The sequence below is a fragment of the Squalius cephalus genome (genome assembly GCF_949319135.1).
Source record: "Squalius cephalus genome assembly, chromosome: 6".
In the NCBI taxonomy this organism is placed as follows: domain Eukaryota; kingdom Metazoa; phylum Chordata; class Actinopteri; order Cypriniformes; family Leuciscidae; genus Squalius; species Squalius cephalus.
Window position 1 is genome coordinate 6,564,704 of NC_137127.1, and position 18,891 is coordinate 6,583,594.

General features: G+C 39.1%; 2 protein-coding genes across 2 annotated transcripts; both read left to right on the top strand.

Annotated features, from left to right (window-relative positions):
- The first annotated feature begins 851 nt into the window (after positions 1 to 851).
- Positions 852 to 13,964, top strand: LOC307160742 (uncharacterized protein). The gene is made up of 12 exons (XM_079874927.1): positions 852 to 1,104; positions 3,653 to 4,357; positions 6,453 to 6,512; positions 6,587 to 6,639; positions 6,725 to 6,869; positions 7,013 to 7,368; positions 8,958 to 9,186; positions 9,826 to 9,943; positions 11,105 to 11,216; positions 11,358 to 11,469; positions 12,360 to 12,472; positions 13,551 to 13,964. Exons 1-12 carry the CDS (start codon positions 1,075 to 1,077, stop codon positions 13,609 to 13,611), a joined length of 2,094 nt encoding a protein of 697 aa, XP_079731053.1. The 5' UTR covers positions 852 to 1,074; the 3' UTR covers positions 13,612 to 13,964.
- On the top strand, positions 13,941 to 15,442 carry ch25hl1.1 (cholesterol 25-hydroxylase like 1, tandem duplicate 1; the record flags this gene model as incomplete). Its single annotated transcript, XM_079874707.1, has 1 exon — positions 13,941 to 15,442. The coding sequence occupies exon 1, from the start codon at positions 14,606 to 14,608 to the stop codon at positions 15,440 to 15,442; it is 837 nt and encodes a 278-aa protein (XP_079730833.1). The 5' UTR covers positions 13,941 to 14,605.
- Positions 15,443 to 18,891: the final 3,449 nt, after the last annotated feature.

Here is an 18,891-nt window from a genome sequence, read left to right on the forward strand (position 1 = left end):
GTAATTCTACTCCGTAAAGCAAGAGGGCGTCGATGACATCTAGTTCAAACCACTGAAAAAAAATAAACAAATAGAATGCCGATTAGCATAAAGCTGCATTAAATGGGCGTGGCTTTGGCCCATACGTCCTCTCTGATTGGCCAGCTATGATTGGGCCAAATCCAATTCTTCACCGTGTATTTTTAATTCAGTGAATATTAACAGTTCTCACTGTCATTATTCCGATGCTAATTATTTAATTATGATGTCGGTAAGGTGCAGCAATCGTGCCGTTTCTACACTCAGGGCAGGCGATGATGCTATTACGGGTATAAAAGCCGCTTTCTTCATGAGAGAGCAACAGGCGCGATGAAAAAGGAGAAAATTGTACAGTTCACAAAGAAAAAGGAAATAAATGTGAATGGTCACGCATCAGACCCACACATCAGCAGTCGAGAGACAGCAGCCAGTCTGGAACAGAGGAGCAACCGCCCCCATTCATCCACAAAACTGCTCCTTTAAAGCAAGAGAGAGAGCTAGGCGTCCCTGTCGCTATTTCCTGTAATGTAGGACCGTTTTTATCATCCAGAGGACCAGCCACATACATAGCCAGAAAGAGAAACGCTGCTTGCTTTTCCAGAACGGTGCCGAAGTAGATGACGGTGTCACGTGGTACACGTTACTTTCTTCCGCGCTGGTCAGTTTGGACGAATCACAGTCGCTCTTGATTACATACTAAATCTTCTTTTACAAATCATTGCTGGAGCCGATTTTTAATTTAGCAATGATATTATTTCAGGTACCAGTAAACAGATTCAAACGATTAGGCTTTTTAGTGTGAAAATGTCTCCAGTAATGCAAAAAAAAGTCTTGAGATTTGAATGCGCATCAATGGACGGTTATATTTTTTGAGCCAGCAAAGCGTCCCCTGGAGGAAGATAACGATTTGTTTCATTTTTTCACATCTAACACATGCCTCTTAATCTTAGAAACGCATGTGTTTATGCTAACGTAAACGTAAACGACACAGAGCGACAGCAATAAACATTGAGGGATTGGACAGTTTACATTGACTACAAGGTGGTATCCGATTCAATGGAGTCAGAAAGTGCGGGTGTGGTGCAGGTTAGTGGCAAATCTGTTAGGTAACATTCACGACAAATGTTCACCAGTCATTTTGACCAGTGCTATAAATAATGACAGTATCGCCAACATGAGTAATCCAAAACAACATGGTATTTTTAACAGCCAAACTTTAAGTTTAGCAGGACTTCCTGATCCCAAAGTGCGTGTTAGCAGTGTTCGATTCCTCAGTAAATGAATCGTACATGGAATCTTTTCAAAGAATCAGATGAATAGGTTCATTTTGAATATCAACCTTGTATTAATAAAACATAATTAACACAGCTAATACAAGTGTAAATCAGTATCAACATGAACATTAGTGATAGGAGAAATAAGCGTTGCGAAATTCTGAATGAAATGAACCAGTTGATTCGCTAAATGATTCAGTGTTTCGAAGCACTCGGCTCAAAACACAACCTCTTGCGGCACTTGCTGGTCAAAACGGTGTAAATTCACCGAAAACTCTGCCCAAACATGTAATTACACCTTTTACAAACCTATTGCTAATGTTTACATGTAAGTGTAATCTATTAAATGTTATTTACATAGTACCATTAACCCTGTGTATATATATTTAAATGGAACAGGTCATTGAACCTGTTGGACATATAAATGTATATGTAGGCTATATGTATGTATGTGTATATATATATATATATATATATATATATATATATATATATATATATACATACATTAACCAACACTGAATGAACTGTACGAAAGAGCCAATTTGCTGAAATGTTGAATGATTACAAAATACCTTTCTGTTTACTCTAATTGCCATTTATTGGCTGAACTCTATTTTACCAGAATTATTATTGTGGGAACATGGTTTAAAGATTGAAGGGCCTCATTAGTTTATACTCAGTTAGGATCACAACTTGAATTTAAAGGGGGGGTGAAATGCTCATTTTCACTCAATCTCCTGTTAATCTTGAGTACCTATAGAGTAGTATTGCATCCTTCATATCTCCAAAAAGTCTTTAGTTTTATTATATTTATAAAAGAAAGATAGGCTGTACCGAGTCTTTCCGGAAAAAACCGAGCGGCTGGAGGCGGGCCGTGTGGGCGAAGCTTAGCTGTGCTAACGCGCCGGGCTAAAAACAACACACAGACATTTGAAGCAGTTTTACTCACCGCCCGGTTCCAACGCACGACCACGAAACTTTATCATTGTGACTGCTCGATCCTTAAGCATTAGACGATCTGCAAATCCGTCGATCTGGGCTTTGTTTATAAAACAAGCATCTTCGAAATGCAGGGAACAAACAAAAACACTTGCACAACTCCGTTGATGCCTGTAAAAATAAACTCCATCCACTGGTCCCTTAATGCTGTTTTTTTTTGGTAATCTGTGCAGGGTTGTCTTGCCCTGGCAACCAAAAACACACTTTGGTGACATTTCGCTCTCTTGCTCTGGTCAGTGAATGTCTCTGCTCTCGAGTGCGCGCGCCCGCGGAGAAGTGGCCTTAGGACCCATATAAGGAAATTCCACCACATCTGACGTCACACATGCCCATACTCGAAAAAAACTTTCCAAAACTTGTGACAAACCGGAAGGAGTATTTTTGGAACAAAAATACTCCTTCAAACGTACAACTTAATTTTTGAAACTTTGTCCATGTTTAGCATGGGAATCCAACTCTTTAACAGTGTAAAAAACTCAGTATGCATGAAATAGCATTTCACCCCGCCTTTAAAAAAATGCTGAATCACGCATCTAAATCTGCAGTTCAGTTATATCTTTGTTGTCATATAAAATATATTTTAAAGGCACACTATGCAGTTTTCGTTTTTCTCAAACACTGACCCCTAGAGTCGCTGTGGAGTACTTGTATTTAACGTTACTGTCGTAAATACCACTCACGCAGAGCCGTCTCTGCACTCTTCCGACCGCGTTTTCTTCGTTTTCTTTGTCGCCTCTGCCATGATTCACGTCTGAAATGCGTGCTAGTGTCTTCCACAGAGGCGGCTTCATATGCTGTTGATATATGTGACGTCATGCCATAAAGCAAGTCGTGATTCTCGCGAGATTTGTCGGGGCCCCACCTCTCAAACCTGCATTGCTTCGCCCTACTATGAGTTTGTTTACCATCGAAAGGATTTCAAAGCTGTTATATTAAAGTCGACATGAAATCAAAATTGACCCTATTTACTTTGTTAGCGCATATTGCTAGTCTTGTAGTGAATAATTAATCCGTGCAAGTTAATACACAGGAAAAAAATGGTTTGCCGTGGTAATCTTTAATCAAAATCTGTAAAGTTACTTCCGGTCTGGAATGGCGTTCCTTCTCTGATGACGTCAGTTTGACGGCTTGGGTTGAAAACGCTTAACCACTCGCCTCAAACCGTGAGTCTGCGATGAGCAGAGATGGAGAGGAGGAGCGCTAAAGTAAAACCCTGCCCTCTGTTCAATATTCCTTTTCACTGGGAAATACGTCACAACACTGGAGAAAAGTCGTTTACAACTTCCAGTTCACGGGGGACTTTAAGGTACAAATCTTGTATAGTGTGCCTTTAATGTTGTTTTATTTATGTTTCACAGTCATTGGTTCCTGAGGATGAACCAGCTCCTTCTGTGTCGGTTGAAACTGAAAAGGACGACTCAAGCCACGATACTGAGATTAGCAGTAAGGAGACTTCACAGAAGGCCGGTCAGGTGCAGCAACTGTGCCGTTTTTACTCTCAGGGCAGGCAGTGCTATTACGGGAAAAGGTGCCGCTTTCTTCATCAGAGAGCTGCAGGTCCATTGAAAGAAGGAGAGAATGGTACGGCTCACAAGGGGAAAGAAGGAAACGTGGATGTTCACGCATCAGACAAACAACAGCAGTCGAGCGAAAACAGCCAATCTAGTACAAAGAAGCATCCGCCTCCATCCGGCCACAGAAGTGCTCCTGTGAAGCAGGAGAGACCCAGGCGTCCCTGCCGCTACTTTCTGTCTGGGTTTTGTGCAATGGAGGATCAGTGTCGCTTCTTGCATCCACAGCAGCTTCCGCCCGTGAAGGACCAGCCTCACGGCCCGAGAGAGAGGAGCAGCTTCAGGCCTTCCGCTCCAGCCCCACGACCAGCTAAAAGTCATGAGCAGGTCAAACTGGCTGATCTTACTGAAGAGGTCTGCAAGCAGCTGAGAGCCACTGAGATCGCTCAGCTGACGAAGAGATTTCCGAAAGACAATCTCATCGTGCAGGAGCGAGAAGATGGACAGCTGACCTACTACAGAGTCACGGTTCAAGCCACGGACCCTGACTGGGTAAACACTTATTGTATTGAACTTAAAGTGAATTAAAGTGCCCCATAATGCTATTTTAAGGTTCCTAATTTTGTTACGGAGGTCTCTTACAATAGGTTTACATAGGGTGACTATACGTCCTCTTTAACCAGGACATGTCTGGCCAGGATTTCGAGATTGCCCAAAATGTCCGGGATTCGGCTTTTGCTTTCTACAGTCACCATTCATTATGTTTACATTATTACATTATTTGACACTGACACGTACGTGCCAGCTTTGCAGGTCACGCATTCTGCTTCACACGGATCCCGACCGAGACGAAAACACAGGAATTTTCTTAGCAATGCTAAAATGCACATCAACCGATCACTTGTTTAGCATTCATATAAACACTACATTCAGATTCACCAATCGGAATTAATTCAGTCCTATTGAATCAAAAGGTGTGCATGTAAACAAAATGAATGGCGAAGATAGAAAGCAAAATCCGAATCCCGGATATTTTGGGCGATCTCGAAATCCCGGCCGGACATGTCCTGGAAAAAGAGGACGTATGGTCACCCTAGGTTTACATGCATCCACTTTAATTTTCTCATAATATACATTTCAGCATCACCTCTTTTCTCACAATGTCAGAAACAGTTCAATAAAGGATTCAGTCTCTCTAAACCCCTCCTTTCCGAGAGACTACTCTGCTCTGATTGGTCAGATGGCCCCGTCAGTTGTGATTTGCTTACAGGGCATAACGGAAACAAAACTACAATTACCATATCTGAATTTCACTTGATACACAGGGATACGAACAGTAACGATTGTGTTGTTTTTACTGTAAAAACAGTGCAGGCAAAATCCACTTTGCCTGGAAGTGCACTTTTGCCTGGAAGTGCAGGCAAAGTGGATTTGCTTTCGCAGCGCAGAAAACTGTATCTTCTCGACATCTCGACAGTGCAACCAAACTCTTCCAGGCCTCAGCTTCAATTTTGAGTGTGGGTCAAAGTAGACGTTTGCGAGCAGGCATTATACTGTAGGCAAATTAGTTACAGACTCACCTAGGTTCGAGAAGGAAGTAAGGCTGGAATTACTGACGACCCGTTTCAGGCAGTTCAGAATCTGTTTTTTCTTTTGGAACGCAGTAACTTCATTTATCGAACACTTTCAGCTTACAACTGTGCAGACCTTTTACATTCACAAACAGTTACACACTACGTGAAACTTAATATCCGAAAAAGCATAATGGGGCAATTTAAAGTACAGAGCATACGTAAAGAGAAGCAGAACCAAAGAGCAACCATGTGCCTAATGGCAAAGTCCAAGTTAGTGTAATAGAATGTGAACATGGGAACACTGAAGTATTGAAGTATAACCTTAATATCGGTATCATACAGCTGATTGTGCAAAACTTAACGAAAGAAGATCAAGAATGGATTACTTTCGTATTACGCTTGTTTGCATAACTAATTCAGACTTATTGAATGTTACATAAGTCTAAATGGATTTTTATAAGGTCTTTCAAACAATGTAGGTGTTTTATGTAGCCTAATCGTTTTAAAGTCCGCAGGAAAGTCGGTAATTTTTTTTTTAATGTTATTGAAAGAAGTCTGCATTTAATTTATAAAAAATTCATAAAAACGGTAATTTTGTGAAATATTATAAAAAAATTAAATATCCTTTCTATTTTAATTTATTTTAAAATGCGATTTATTCCTGTGATCAAAGCTGAATTTTCAGCAACTCCAGTCTTCAGTGTCACATGGTCCTTCAGAAATCATTCGAATATGCTTATTTGGTGCTCAAGAAACATGTCTTATTATTATCAATGTTGAAAACAGTAGTGCTGCTTTTTCAGGATTCTTTAATAAAGTTGAAAAAATCAGCTTTTATTTGAAATAGAAATGTTTATAACATTTTTTACTGTCATTTTTGATTATTTAATACATCCTAGCTGAACATTATTATTTTCAAAAGAAAAATCTTACTAATTATAAACTTATTATACATTTATATTATGTATGTATGTATGTTTATATAATTGTATTGCAAAATCTTATAGCTGGCATGCTAGACACAGTTATGGGATCATATGGATAAAGCTGATAATGTCTGTTATTATTTGCAGCCATATGATCTTAACGAAGTGGACATCATGGTCAGCTTTCCTGAGAGTTACCCTCAAGAGGTGTGCATCTTTGAAATCTTTCAAATTTGATGTTAAAATGTATGTTTTTGCTAATAAAAGCTAACGTATCATAGGTTTTCACTGTGGATGTCCCTGAGGACCAGGAATTACAATCACTTATGGGGAGGTGAGAAGAACTGTTTATATTTCACACACTGTGCATACAAATATAAACTGATATCAACTATTTATTTAATTGTGTGTGAATGCAGACATGTGCAGAAGGCCTCAGAGGAATGGCTGAGGGCTAAACATGCCACTAATCAGCTGATGGGTAGAGTCGAGCTGCTCTTCAGGCCATACTTGCGCTGGCTGGACCGTAGTATGGAGAAACTCTTCACTGAGGGGGCCAGACAGGTGAGACTCGCCCTCGCCTGGGAATATAAAACAGCCAATCAGATTACAGCTGAGAAGTATCTTCCAGTTATGCATCAGATTGTCAGTGAACACTCAGGTCAACCTAGATCTAGTATTAATAACTTTCAAATCTTTCTTCTCAGTTGAAAAAAGACGTTGACCTAGAGAGGGCTGGAATACAGTTTGTTCCCTATGAGCAGCTCAAGGTCACAGTTTTTAAGAGCACATCCAAGAAATCGGACACTCCTGAGCGTGTAGTGTCACTCACAGTGGCTTCAGGGGAGGAGGAAGAACATGATGAAGCTGGAGTAGAGGAGGAGGATGAGGAGGATGAAACTGCTCTTGGTATTGATGGGGAGGAAGGCGGCCACCAGGTGGAGAACATAAAAACAAGAGACAGACGAAGAGGTACTGAAATCAAACTGCTGGGTCTGATACTGGGCGAACAAACAGCTACTGTGGCGGCCAGTCGGATCTCAGTGTCCCTGAAGTGCAACAGGTGAATTTCAATCCTTTTTCAAACCAAACTAAAACATTTCATTTCAGTTTTCAGATGTTAATCAGAGATCAGGGGCCGTATTCACAAAGCATTTTATCTTACCACTAGGAGTACTCCTAAATCGCACTAAAAGATTTTAGCTAGGAGTTTTCTGTTAAAAGTTATTCACAACGCCGTTCAGACCTACTCTTAGTAAAGAAAAATGACAACTCCTAAACTAAGAGTGAGTCTTCGTTGCTATGGATGACGCCATTACTCATGCACGAGCTTGACTGAAGTGACCACCTTGATTGGCTGATGATTGTAACGCGGGAATGATTCCAAACCCCTCCCCTACGATGATGAGTGACAGGTGACAGGTCTGAGAATGCGTGCGCTACACAAGTAGTGCGAAGGACGGAAGATGATGAATAACTGAATAAATAGCCTAAATGAATAAAGAGTAAGGCAAAACAAATAGCCTAGTAGCCTAATGAAACATATGGATTGATGCAGTATCTTTGCAACATTATTGAATTAATCTGTCACTATATGCCTCTGCCTACGTTTGCAAAGAGAAGAACATTTTAATTTGATTCACAATGAAACGTTACAATTAGTTTACATGCAATGAGTAGCCTAGTTTTGGTTGTTGGTGGCGTTATTGCATCCCTAGTTATGCCTACAATGCAAAATTGTTCCCTCGCGATTGGAAGCTCCTGTAGCCGCCGCATACGCATTTCAAAACATCGCAACGTGAAATGCCACAAAAAGCGGTTTGTGAATAGGTCTTAGTGAGTTAGGAGTCCTCTCGACTTCTTTTAAGCTGTCCCAGGCTTAGGTGCTACTTTTAGGGCTAAAATGCTTTGTGAATTACTCTTAGTCAAAAAAATTAGGAGTCCTAAAGTTACGAGTGACACGCCCATTATTTTTAGGAGTTGCTCCTAAATTCGCTAGTTAGGAGCTACTTTTAGCCTTAAAATTCTTTGTGAATACGGCCCCAGAACCTGGTATTTACATCTTCAGTGATCCTATCACAACAAGTGGTCGAGACGGATGCTTGCACCAGGTTTTAAGGCCCGTTATTGTTTTTATCGTTCATCAGCTGAAAAAAAAATCATTCTGAAAGTAAAGTTCGTCAGCTGTTGAGTCTATGGCAGCCCGTAGAACCGCTTGTGGGAAAATTATGAAATTTGGCAAAAAGATGGTGGACAGTCTGAACATTAATCACAAGAAATTTGGAGTCTCTAACTCATTCCCTCTAGCGCCACCAACTGTCTAAATTTGCACTCACTTTTGAACCGTAAGGGCTAGGAACCAAAATATTTTTTCTCCGATTCCATGGCTATTTTCTGTTTGAATTTCTGCTATTTTGAATTTTGTCGTAAAATGCTGTATTTTTTAACTCATTAGAATATCATTACGATACTCGGTATGTGTCATCGGCACCATGCCCTGAATATACTCATAAAGTATAATGTTTAGAAATACACCTATATTTAGAGCTGTCCATTTATGATCACCAAGGTCTGATGTCAATACCAGGTGCAAGCATGGCCTCTTATTTCTTCAGGCATGAGTGCAAAATATCCATGTTTCGCTTTTTGTAGGTGTAAAGTGGACTCTGACCTGACCCTGACGGGGCGTCTGCCCTGTGCTGCTCAGTGTGAGAAATGTGGAGCAGATATCAGGGTGACCTTCAGACCTACTATGATGCACCACTACAGTGATGTTTTGGGCTATATGGACATAAAAGCAGCTGTTCCTGTAGACCTGGTACTGCAGGACTCCGAGTTCAGTGTTGGATGCCTTAACTGCAACAAGGAGGACACTGTTCAGGTCTGCAAAGATTCAGGTTCAACATTCAGGTTGATTGGGATACTTTTTGCCATTGAGATTACCTAAATTCACCCTATATATATATATACAGTAGTCAACATTTGAAGTGGATCAAAAAAGTTAATCAAAGTTGTCCTAAGACAAGAACGGGTATTGTTCAAAATTCATGTATAACTTTGATGAAAGGTTTTAATCCACTTTAAATGTTGACTGCTGTGTATATACACACACACACACACACACACACACACACACACACACACACACACACACACACACACACACACACACACACACACACACACACACTCTTACTGTTCAAAAGTTTGAAGGCAGTAAGATTTTTTTTTAAATAAATTAATAAAATGTTGTTTTTTTATATATAAATTAATTCTGCAAGAATGCATTAACCTGATCAAAAAATGTCTTTTTCAATTAAATTATGTTTAACTTTCTATTGATCAAAAAATCCTGAAAAAAATTAGAATGTTTCTTGAGCACCAAATAGCATATTAGAATGATTCATTATAATTCAGATATGATTATAATTCAGCTTTTATGATATATTAAAATGGAGTAATAATAAATTATTTAAATAAATGCAGTTCTCACACAACAAACTTTTTTCTTCTTTTCTAGAATCTGACCTATGGGCAAAACTGGGAACAAAACTGCCAACATTGTCATACCAAACTCAGGATTTTTGTGGAAGCGACACGCTTTCATTTCATTCAGCCAGAGACCAGAAATCAGACAGGTCTGAACCTTGTCCTATATCCTCACTGATTCTGTACAGTTCTTGTTTCTTGTGCTTTGATATTCTGTCAAGAATTAGTCTCGTGCAAGGGATTATTTAACACCGGCACCTGGTGTCCCACTAAAGCTTATCCAGGTTAAAGGGATAGTTCACCCAAAAATAAAAATTCTGTCATTGTTTAATCGCTCTCAATTTGTTCCAAGCCAATGTCTTTGTTCTGCTGAACACAAAGGAAGATATTTGTAAGAATGTTTGTTACCAAGCAGATCCTGGGCCCCATTGACTACCATAGTATTTTTTTCCTACACCTGTACCTGTAAACAGTGTTCGAATTATACCGTGAGCTTCAGGTGCAGCTATTTCGACTGGTGATGTCACTCTCCATTTTATATAGGCTTACACACATGAGAACCACTAATCTATATGCAAAATTCCCTGAATATTAGTGCAGATTCCCTCTTGTTAAGACATTAAGAATGAAATTGCACAAAATGATAAATCGCCTCATTAAACCTCTCCCCGTGTCAGTATATCTATGGGACTCCTGCTACGGCGTGTGATTGTAGGCCTAATGTCTTTAAGTTAAGCAGCAGCGATGGCCACTGAGTGGAAGGGAGACCTCCGGTTAAACCATAGCGATCTTGCTACTCAATGTTTTTCAAAGGTTGGCTATCACTATGTTTCAAAGGTTGGCTATCACTATGTTTCAAAGGTTGGCTATCACTATGTTACAAAGGCAGTGCAATATTAGACAAATGTATGGCCACGGCTTGTAAACCCATTCGTATATCAGGCATTTGCAGCCTACACTGTGCATTTGCTTCAGTTCGTCAGTATTTATTTCCACCATATACAGTTCTGAAAACCTGTTTTGATGACGAGCTGCTCATGACATTTACCACAAAGCACAATGCATGATGAGATACATGGCAGTCAAAACCATAGGCAGAGATTAAAGTTGATTCAGCCACATGCTCTCAGCGGGGTCAGACCAAATACCCCCCGTAATTCGAACTCTGCCTGTAAAAATCCTAAGGTGTTTCTCAAATTATTGGTTAATTGGTGTGTTTTCTGATGCCCTGTGGTTGAGGAGATTCCAGACTCTCTTTGTAAATTGCATTGAGCGTAAAGCAGCATATAAATAAAACGATTATTTTACAGGTGCAGCTTCTCAATACACTCGACGCTACAGAGACCCTGCAGTTCAGCAAGGGAAACCCCTACCTGAAAAAGGCGCCTGCAAGCATTTCAAACAAAGTCACCGGTGGCTAAGGTAACTATCGGCGTCTGGGTCTGTAAGAGGTTTATTCTGTCGCAGAAAACTTTGTGTACCACCAGGTCCTCTTGTTTGACCTATAAAATGCCCTTGGCTCATATTTTGGAGCCGTCTTGCATTAATGGTCTCTCCTGCCAGATTTCCATGCTGTGGTCGGGCGTACCCATGTGATGCCTGCCATGATGAAGATCAGGACCATCTGATGGAGCTGGCCAACAGAATGATCTGTGGTCATTGTGCCAAAGAGCAGGTCAGCAGCAGGTCATGCCGACAGGATGAGGATTATTTTCACCTCAATCCCCCCTAACCTAAATATTACGTTGAAATTAGAGACAAACTAGGCAGGCTGCCCGTTTAAACCTTTTGGCTTTTGGAAATATTATAACACTGCAGGCGTAACAGAGGATTTGACCCACATTTTGTCAAAAACACGACATTTGTTCTTAAAGGATGAATGGGTTGAAAACAATGAGTCTCATCTAGCTTTTCTTCTGGTCCCAGATTTTCCATTGGGCATCAAATGATGACACAGTACTAAAATGTCTTTAGAAATCTATTAATATTACCATGAACTGCATGGAACCAACAATAGGCTAAATTATTAAAGTAACATAGACTGAGTAGGAAAATGTATCATTTTGGCTTTAAATGTTTTGAATTTAGGTGTTTTCATGGATCGGCACAAACTGTTTATCCTCGCTACATGTGAACCTGCTTTTAAAGACTTTACTTCAGTTTTGTGACGTATTTTGGGAGTGAAACGGAATATTGAATAAGAAAAATAGAGTTTTTTCCCAATGGAAATTTATTGGATTTAGAAAAGTGGGCGTTTCATTCAGCTCACTGTCAAAGCAATTTTCATTGTAGTATTTTTCTCATAATTTTGGAGAATGAATTTGCACCTAAATATTGTAGAGTTTGTCTAGACACATGTCCGCTGAGATGTCATAACTAAACTAACTGTTCAACAAAATTCTACTGTATATTATCTTTTGCTTTTCTCTTATTTTTCTATGCAGAAATGATTCCCTGCTGTCTACAACTGTGGCCCGTTTTTTGGGTTTCTACCCAACAGTTGAGAACCACTGGTGTATAATATACATAAGATTTTTGACTTCTTGTTTTGTTTTCTCCTTCTAGCCATACGGCAATGGTAAGCCATGTGTTGGTTGCGGAGGTATGATGACAAGAGGCGCCTTCACAAGCCACTGGGAGGGTGGACAGGGCTGTAGAAACAAGGCTAAGATGAGCAGGTATGTGTCATATAAATCCTGTGGCAATGAAATATAGCATACTGTAATATTTCCCTTCCTCCTACTGTATGTTGCAACTTGCCAGTGATTAACTTAGAACTAACAGTTGTTGACAAGCCTAGAACATGGTTTATTTTTAAAGGGGTCGTATGATGCTTTTTAATGTTTTCCTGTTCTTTTAGTGTGTAATGTGTCTGTTTGTGCTTGTATACGATCTGTAAAGTTACAGAGCTCATAGTCTCCCACAAAGGAGGATTTATTCTATCTAACAAGAGAACACTGATCCAGACCTGCCTAAAACACCTTGATCGAAGCCCAGATGTTACTTTCTCAAACGTCTACGTCACATTGTGAAATATTAGAATAATGCCCGGCCAAAAGTGTACGCAAAGAGAGAAGGCGAGGTTTCAGTGAAGTGTAGTGTTGTCATGTTACAGAGATGCTGTGTGTTTGAATGCAAAAACGAAACCGCTTAGTTTAGCCTTCTGAAAAAATGAATGAAATTACGAATCAGCGGTAAAGATTTATTTATAAAGCTGTTCTTGAACAGTACAACCCAGAAGTTTGCTTGTTTACAGTGAACAGCTTCTCTACCAAAGTCTACCATTCTGCTCAAGTAATGCTTACAAAGTTGGTTATTGACGAGCTTGATCATCCGGTAAAATCAACGACATTATCAACTGTGTGTTAACAATTGATTAAAGCCTTGTAAACTGAAGCTTGCAAATATAGTTACATTTCAAACTCATGCTTGAGGTGTTTGGCCAATCAGAGCACTCTGAGCTTTTCAGAAGTAAGGGCTTTGTTGAAATCAGCGCGTTTCAGACAGACTGGGAATAGAGGGGCTATAATAATGTACAGTATGTCAAAACAAATGTTTTTTTGAACATTAAAGCATGTTAATCGATTATATAACACCCAATAGTCACCCAGTAAAATTAAAATAGCATCATATGACCCTTTAAAGCAAATGTAAACTGTCTAAACGAATTGGACATGAGTCATGACTTGATCATGAACGTGTTTTTGTCTCTGATCTGCACATGAACCTTTGTTGCTATCTTATTTTTCTATACAGGAATGACCGGCACAAATACACCAACACACGTAAAACGGTGCCAAGAAAAAAAAGTGAATAATGATACCAAAGCCAATCAGATGAATCATGGACAGGTCTTTAATCAAGTCATTTATGTGACATTTTTAGACATTTCAGACGATTTCACAAAATTGTTTTCTTGCAGTTTTTGTAGAAATAAATAAACATATTATGTACATAAATGTACTCGCACCTTTGGCTTTAGATTGCTTAAGAATATCTGAAATAATGCTCAAATAATGAGTCATGAAAACTCTGATTTTTTTTTAATGCAAGCACTAAAATTCAAATTATGGAGACTTGTATCCAAAATGTAGTAGTTGAATAAGCAAATTATGGACTGCAAAATATTTCTGTGCATTTTCTATGATTTCAATGGAAATAAAATTATGTAAAAACAAAACAAAAACATCTAGTTGTTGTTATTAATTGAGAATGTGATATGCAAAATATTTAATTCAACACTGAATATATTTGTGATCATAAGTTTACACAAGAATCTGCAAAATATTGATAATTAAAAAATATATGAGAGGGATCATAATAATTGCACTTTGTTTTTTATTTATTACTGCCCTGAATAAGCTATTTCACAAAACAGATCTTCAGTCCACAAGAATAATTAACACGAATCACCCAGTTCAAAAGTTTTGACACCCTTGCTTCTTTTGGATTGGATGATCGGTGGATACTGTTATGATTTTGTCTTCTGGATAGTAGAAGGTCCTTGCTAGGTTTCAGTCATAATTACATTAAAACGTCTATTTAAAGATCAATAACCCAGACTTTAAAGAGAGGGAGAGACTGGTGTATTTGAGAAAGCTTTTCTTTTGTGCCAGGCATTGAAGGAAGTAATCCTGCATAACATTAGTTCATACATTTTGGGAACTTTCGGTTCGGGGGGGGGGGGTATCGGCTGAGAGAAAGTACCTTATAATGGATTTACCGGAGTTCCAAGTCTGGCTCAGCCGTATAAATAAGGCTGGGTTATTCCCCATCAGCATTCACTGGCCATTGCTCAATCCAGCAGCAGGATGTGGAACATCAGTGAAGTCGCTCTTCAACTCCCAACTTCCACAGCTTCAAACCGTCTCCTCCAGCCCCTGTGGGACTACCTGTATCACCAGCACTACAGCCAGGTCTCGTCCCCGTTCTTCCCAGTGCTGCTCGCCTTCTCCAGCTACTTCATCTTCTGCGCCCCCTTCGCGCTCCTGGACGTCCTTGGAGAGAAAGCTCCTCTTTTCAAGTACAAGATCCAAAAGGAGCGGCGTCCCACCGTCGGCATGATGCTGAGGACTCTGGGGACGGCGGTGTACAATCATCTGGTGTTTGTTCTACCGGCTGTGTTGATCACCAATGTGGCGATGCCGGCGCCTCCACTTCCAGCAGTTGCTCCGACAGTATGGGAGCTGTTCTCAGGCGGGTTGGGCGCTTTGCTCGTCTTCGACGCCCAGTACTTCCTCTGGCACATGGTGCACCACAAAAACCCTCACCTGTACAGATTGATCCATGCCATCCATCACGATTACATCTCGCCGTTCTCCTGGTCCACCCAGCACCTGAGCGGCGTGGAGCTGATGACGGTGGGCTTCTGGAGCAACCTCGATCCCATCCTGCTCAAGTGCCATCCTCTGACCGTGTGGACCATCACTGTTTTCAGCATTTGGATGTCTGTGGAAGACCATATCGGCTACGACCTGCCATATTCTCCTAGCCACCTGGTTCCTTTTGGGCTTCTTGGAGGGGCGATGGCCCATGACATGCATCACCAGAAACCCAGCAGCAACTTTGCACCTTTCTTTAGTCACTGGGACAGACTTTTCGGCACTGCCGTAACAGTGAAACGGACTCATAAAACAGCAGAACAGTAGACGGCTTAATCGGTTTTAAACCTTTAATCAGTGTAAATATAAAGCATTTTAATACATTTTTATGTGATAATATAAATCTTGTATTTTTCTTGTATTTCTGTCTGCATTCTATATGGTTGAAATGAATAAAGAAAATGTTTGTATATATTATTGTGCATATCGTGGAGAGAGGTTCGGGATCATTGAATTTGCATGTCCATTTTTCTTACGAAAATATTTTGTTGCACTACAACATAGCATAAAAGTTATTCCAATAAGCAGCGGTCAGAAAGTGGAAGCACATAACAACACTTAGTTACAGCAAATGATCTGATATTTTACAGCTTTTCAGTAATTATGCTTCCTCTTACATAAAACAGCACAATATCTGGTAACTAACCCGATTATTGAACTAATGAGGTTTAAAGAGAGAAGAATTTTCACTCCCCTCTTAGCCGGTGGGTTTCCTCAAAATAAGATTAAAAGATCAATATTCCTCCTCTGGAAATGAAATTTTACAGTATATCTCTTTGAAAGAGGGATGAATAAAGTCTTTGTACTAAAATCACCCTAAAATAAATGAATAAAACCACTTGTTTAAGCTGTGAACATTGAACTGCTTTAAGATATAAAACAGACCTCATTGTGGGAAGATGAAGCAATTTCATGATAGAATGTTATGTAAAGTTTCATAATGAATTAATACAGAACAGCATTTCACTTAACCATTGATTACATAATGCTGATTTTGTTTAATTTGGATTAATGTACCATTATATTAGATCCCTATGTATATCCCTATTATATTAGATCCCTATGTCATAATGTAGATCCTTACAGAAAAGGAGTAAGAAAACCTAAATATACTCAAAGACTTTGTATTTTAATAGTTTAACAATACATTACCATTGTTTGGGTTGGTAAGATTTGCTTTTATAAGAAGTCTTTTATGCTCACATTATGTTGCATTCATTTGATCAAAAATTTCAATTTCAATTTTTTATTTATTTTAAAATGTTATTAATTCCTGTGATGGCAAAGCTGAATATTCAGCTTCATTACTCAAGTTTTCAGTCACATGATCCTTCAGAAATCATTCTAATATGCTGATTTGAAAGAAACAAGAAACATTTTTATTATCAGTGTTATCTTTATAGTCACTTTTAATCAAATGAATGCGTCCTTGCCGAATACAAAAATCTTACTAACCTCAAACTTTTGAACAGTAGTGTACTTTCTTTCTATTTAGAGGACTTATAGGCCCTTTTACAAAGTCTAAATTTAGTTTTTGGGGTAAACTAGAATAGGGTTTCAAGCTTGAATGTTTAAAATATATATATATATCACATATTTTATGTTGTTGCAGCTCCTCTCTTCCCAGTCTGTCGGTAATGCTGTTTTGTTCCTGTCTCTGTGAAGCCACTCCTTCCGAAAAACGCAATGTGCTCTGATTGGTCGGCTGGACTAATGTGTTGTCAGAGGTGGACAGTAACAAAGTACATTTATTTGAGTACTGTACTTAAGTACACTTTTTGAGTATCTGTACTTTACTTGAGTATTATTTTTTTTCTGGAAACGTTTTACTTTAACTTCACTGCATTTGAAAGACAAATATTGTACTTTTTACTCCACTACATTTCTGTCAAGGTCCTTGAGTAGAAGTAGTAACGTCAGTCAGGGGATGATTTCGGTTGCAGGGGATACATTTTTCATTGGAAATGAAAGTCGGATTGACGTCCGAACCCAACGTCAGATAGAAATTAAATTAAATGAAAATGAGTCGGGTTGATGTCGGGTTCTGACGTCAAACCGATTTTCATTTTCAACCACAATATAACGTCTGTCCAACGTTGGAGATTAACGTCAATCTGACGTTGGATTCTGACATCAACCTGATTTTCATTTTCAATGTTGAGCTTGGTCTTCTAAATGCGAATTTTTTCATTGTTTTGGAGCACACTAGCTTATAGTTAACAATAAGGCTAACATATTCACACTAAAAGCCAAAAAACTTTAAATAGGGCACTATTTGAGGGAACCATTGTGGATGTTATTGAGTGCACTCATTCAATCTTACACTGAATCCCACTACTGGAACTGTGTTCTAGAAATAAATTTGATATTAAAATGAGGGTAGGTAGGCAGCCATAGATTCAGAGGCATAAGGTACTGTAAGTATTACATACAACAATGCAACAGTAATAAAACAATGCATTGACATTTACTTTTGATACTTAAGTACTTTTAAAAACGAGTACTTCTGTACTTTTACTTAAGTAAAAATCGGTCCTTACAACTCTTAGCCTACTAATATTTGACCAGTAGTATCTGTACTTTCACTGAAGTAAGGAAGTTGTGTACTTTGTCCACCTCTGGTTGTGAAGAACCACTTCGAGTGTGTTTCGGAAATGTCACACCTCTTATCATAACCGCGAGTAACTCAACCAGGCCTCCTATGCCCTGGGCGGGAGTTATTTAAAAGAGGATTCCTGCAAGAAACTCTTCTTACTGATAATAGAGAATCCCTTTGGAGAGGACTTTGTGCTTTGTATATTTGCAGTAACATTTCACACTAAAGAAAGTTGGAAATGTAAAAAAAAAACATAATAGATCCTCTTTAAATTGCACTTCATGTCCTACAACTAATATTCCTGTACAGTAAAGAACAGCTTGCAACTTTGAACACATAAGGATCATCCACATAGCTTTAAGGAGTGACATTTTTTAACAAATAACTAACCAAATTGTGAATGTTAATGTGGACTTAGTGCCAAAAAAGACTGGACAACGTGAAAAAAAGATTGACAAAAATATAACCAACATGTTGCTATTTTCACCATGCAAAAGAGTCTGAGGGGTCATGACAGAAGTTATTGGAGTGCATGTTTTCTTCAAATCATATTATACCAGATTATAATTTCACACAAACAGCTGGCATGTTTTCCCCAGTGAATCCCTAACACAAGAGTCAATATGGCTCTCCAAACACTTGCATTTGCCCAGAGGCATAAACAGAAGACTTGCATGAAAAACACTAACAGTCAGCGTCTCAATGAGTTTTATGGTTCATTTCATTAGCCTGCCCACGTCTGAAGCCTGGAAACATCTGTATGTACGCATTGGTGACTTCAATCAAACATTACGCTCATTTCAAGGTCGGTGAACCACTGAAGACAAACATCCAGACTGCAGCTGAATGTTTCCCAGCATGTTCCCTGTTACTGAAGAGAAAAAGGAACAATCTCGGAAAGAAAGACAGAAAGCACTGCAGTGAACCGGATAGGTGATATGTTGGGTTGTTAGGTGATAGGACTTCAAATCCGGCTTGTGATATTTCCTCCAATTTTCCCACTGCGCAACTTTAAATTAATATTCAGAATATTTTTCTTAGTCCTGAAACTTGTCCAGTTTGTTTTGACCAGACCTCTACTCTTTAATGGTTTGTATTAACACACCAATGAATACAGAAC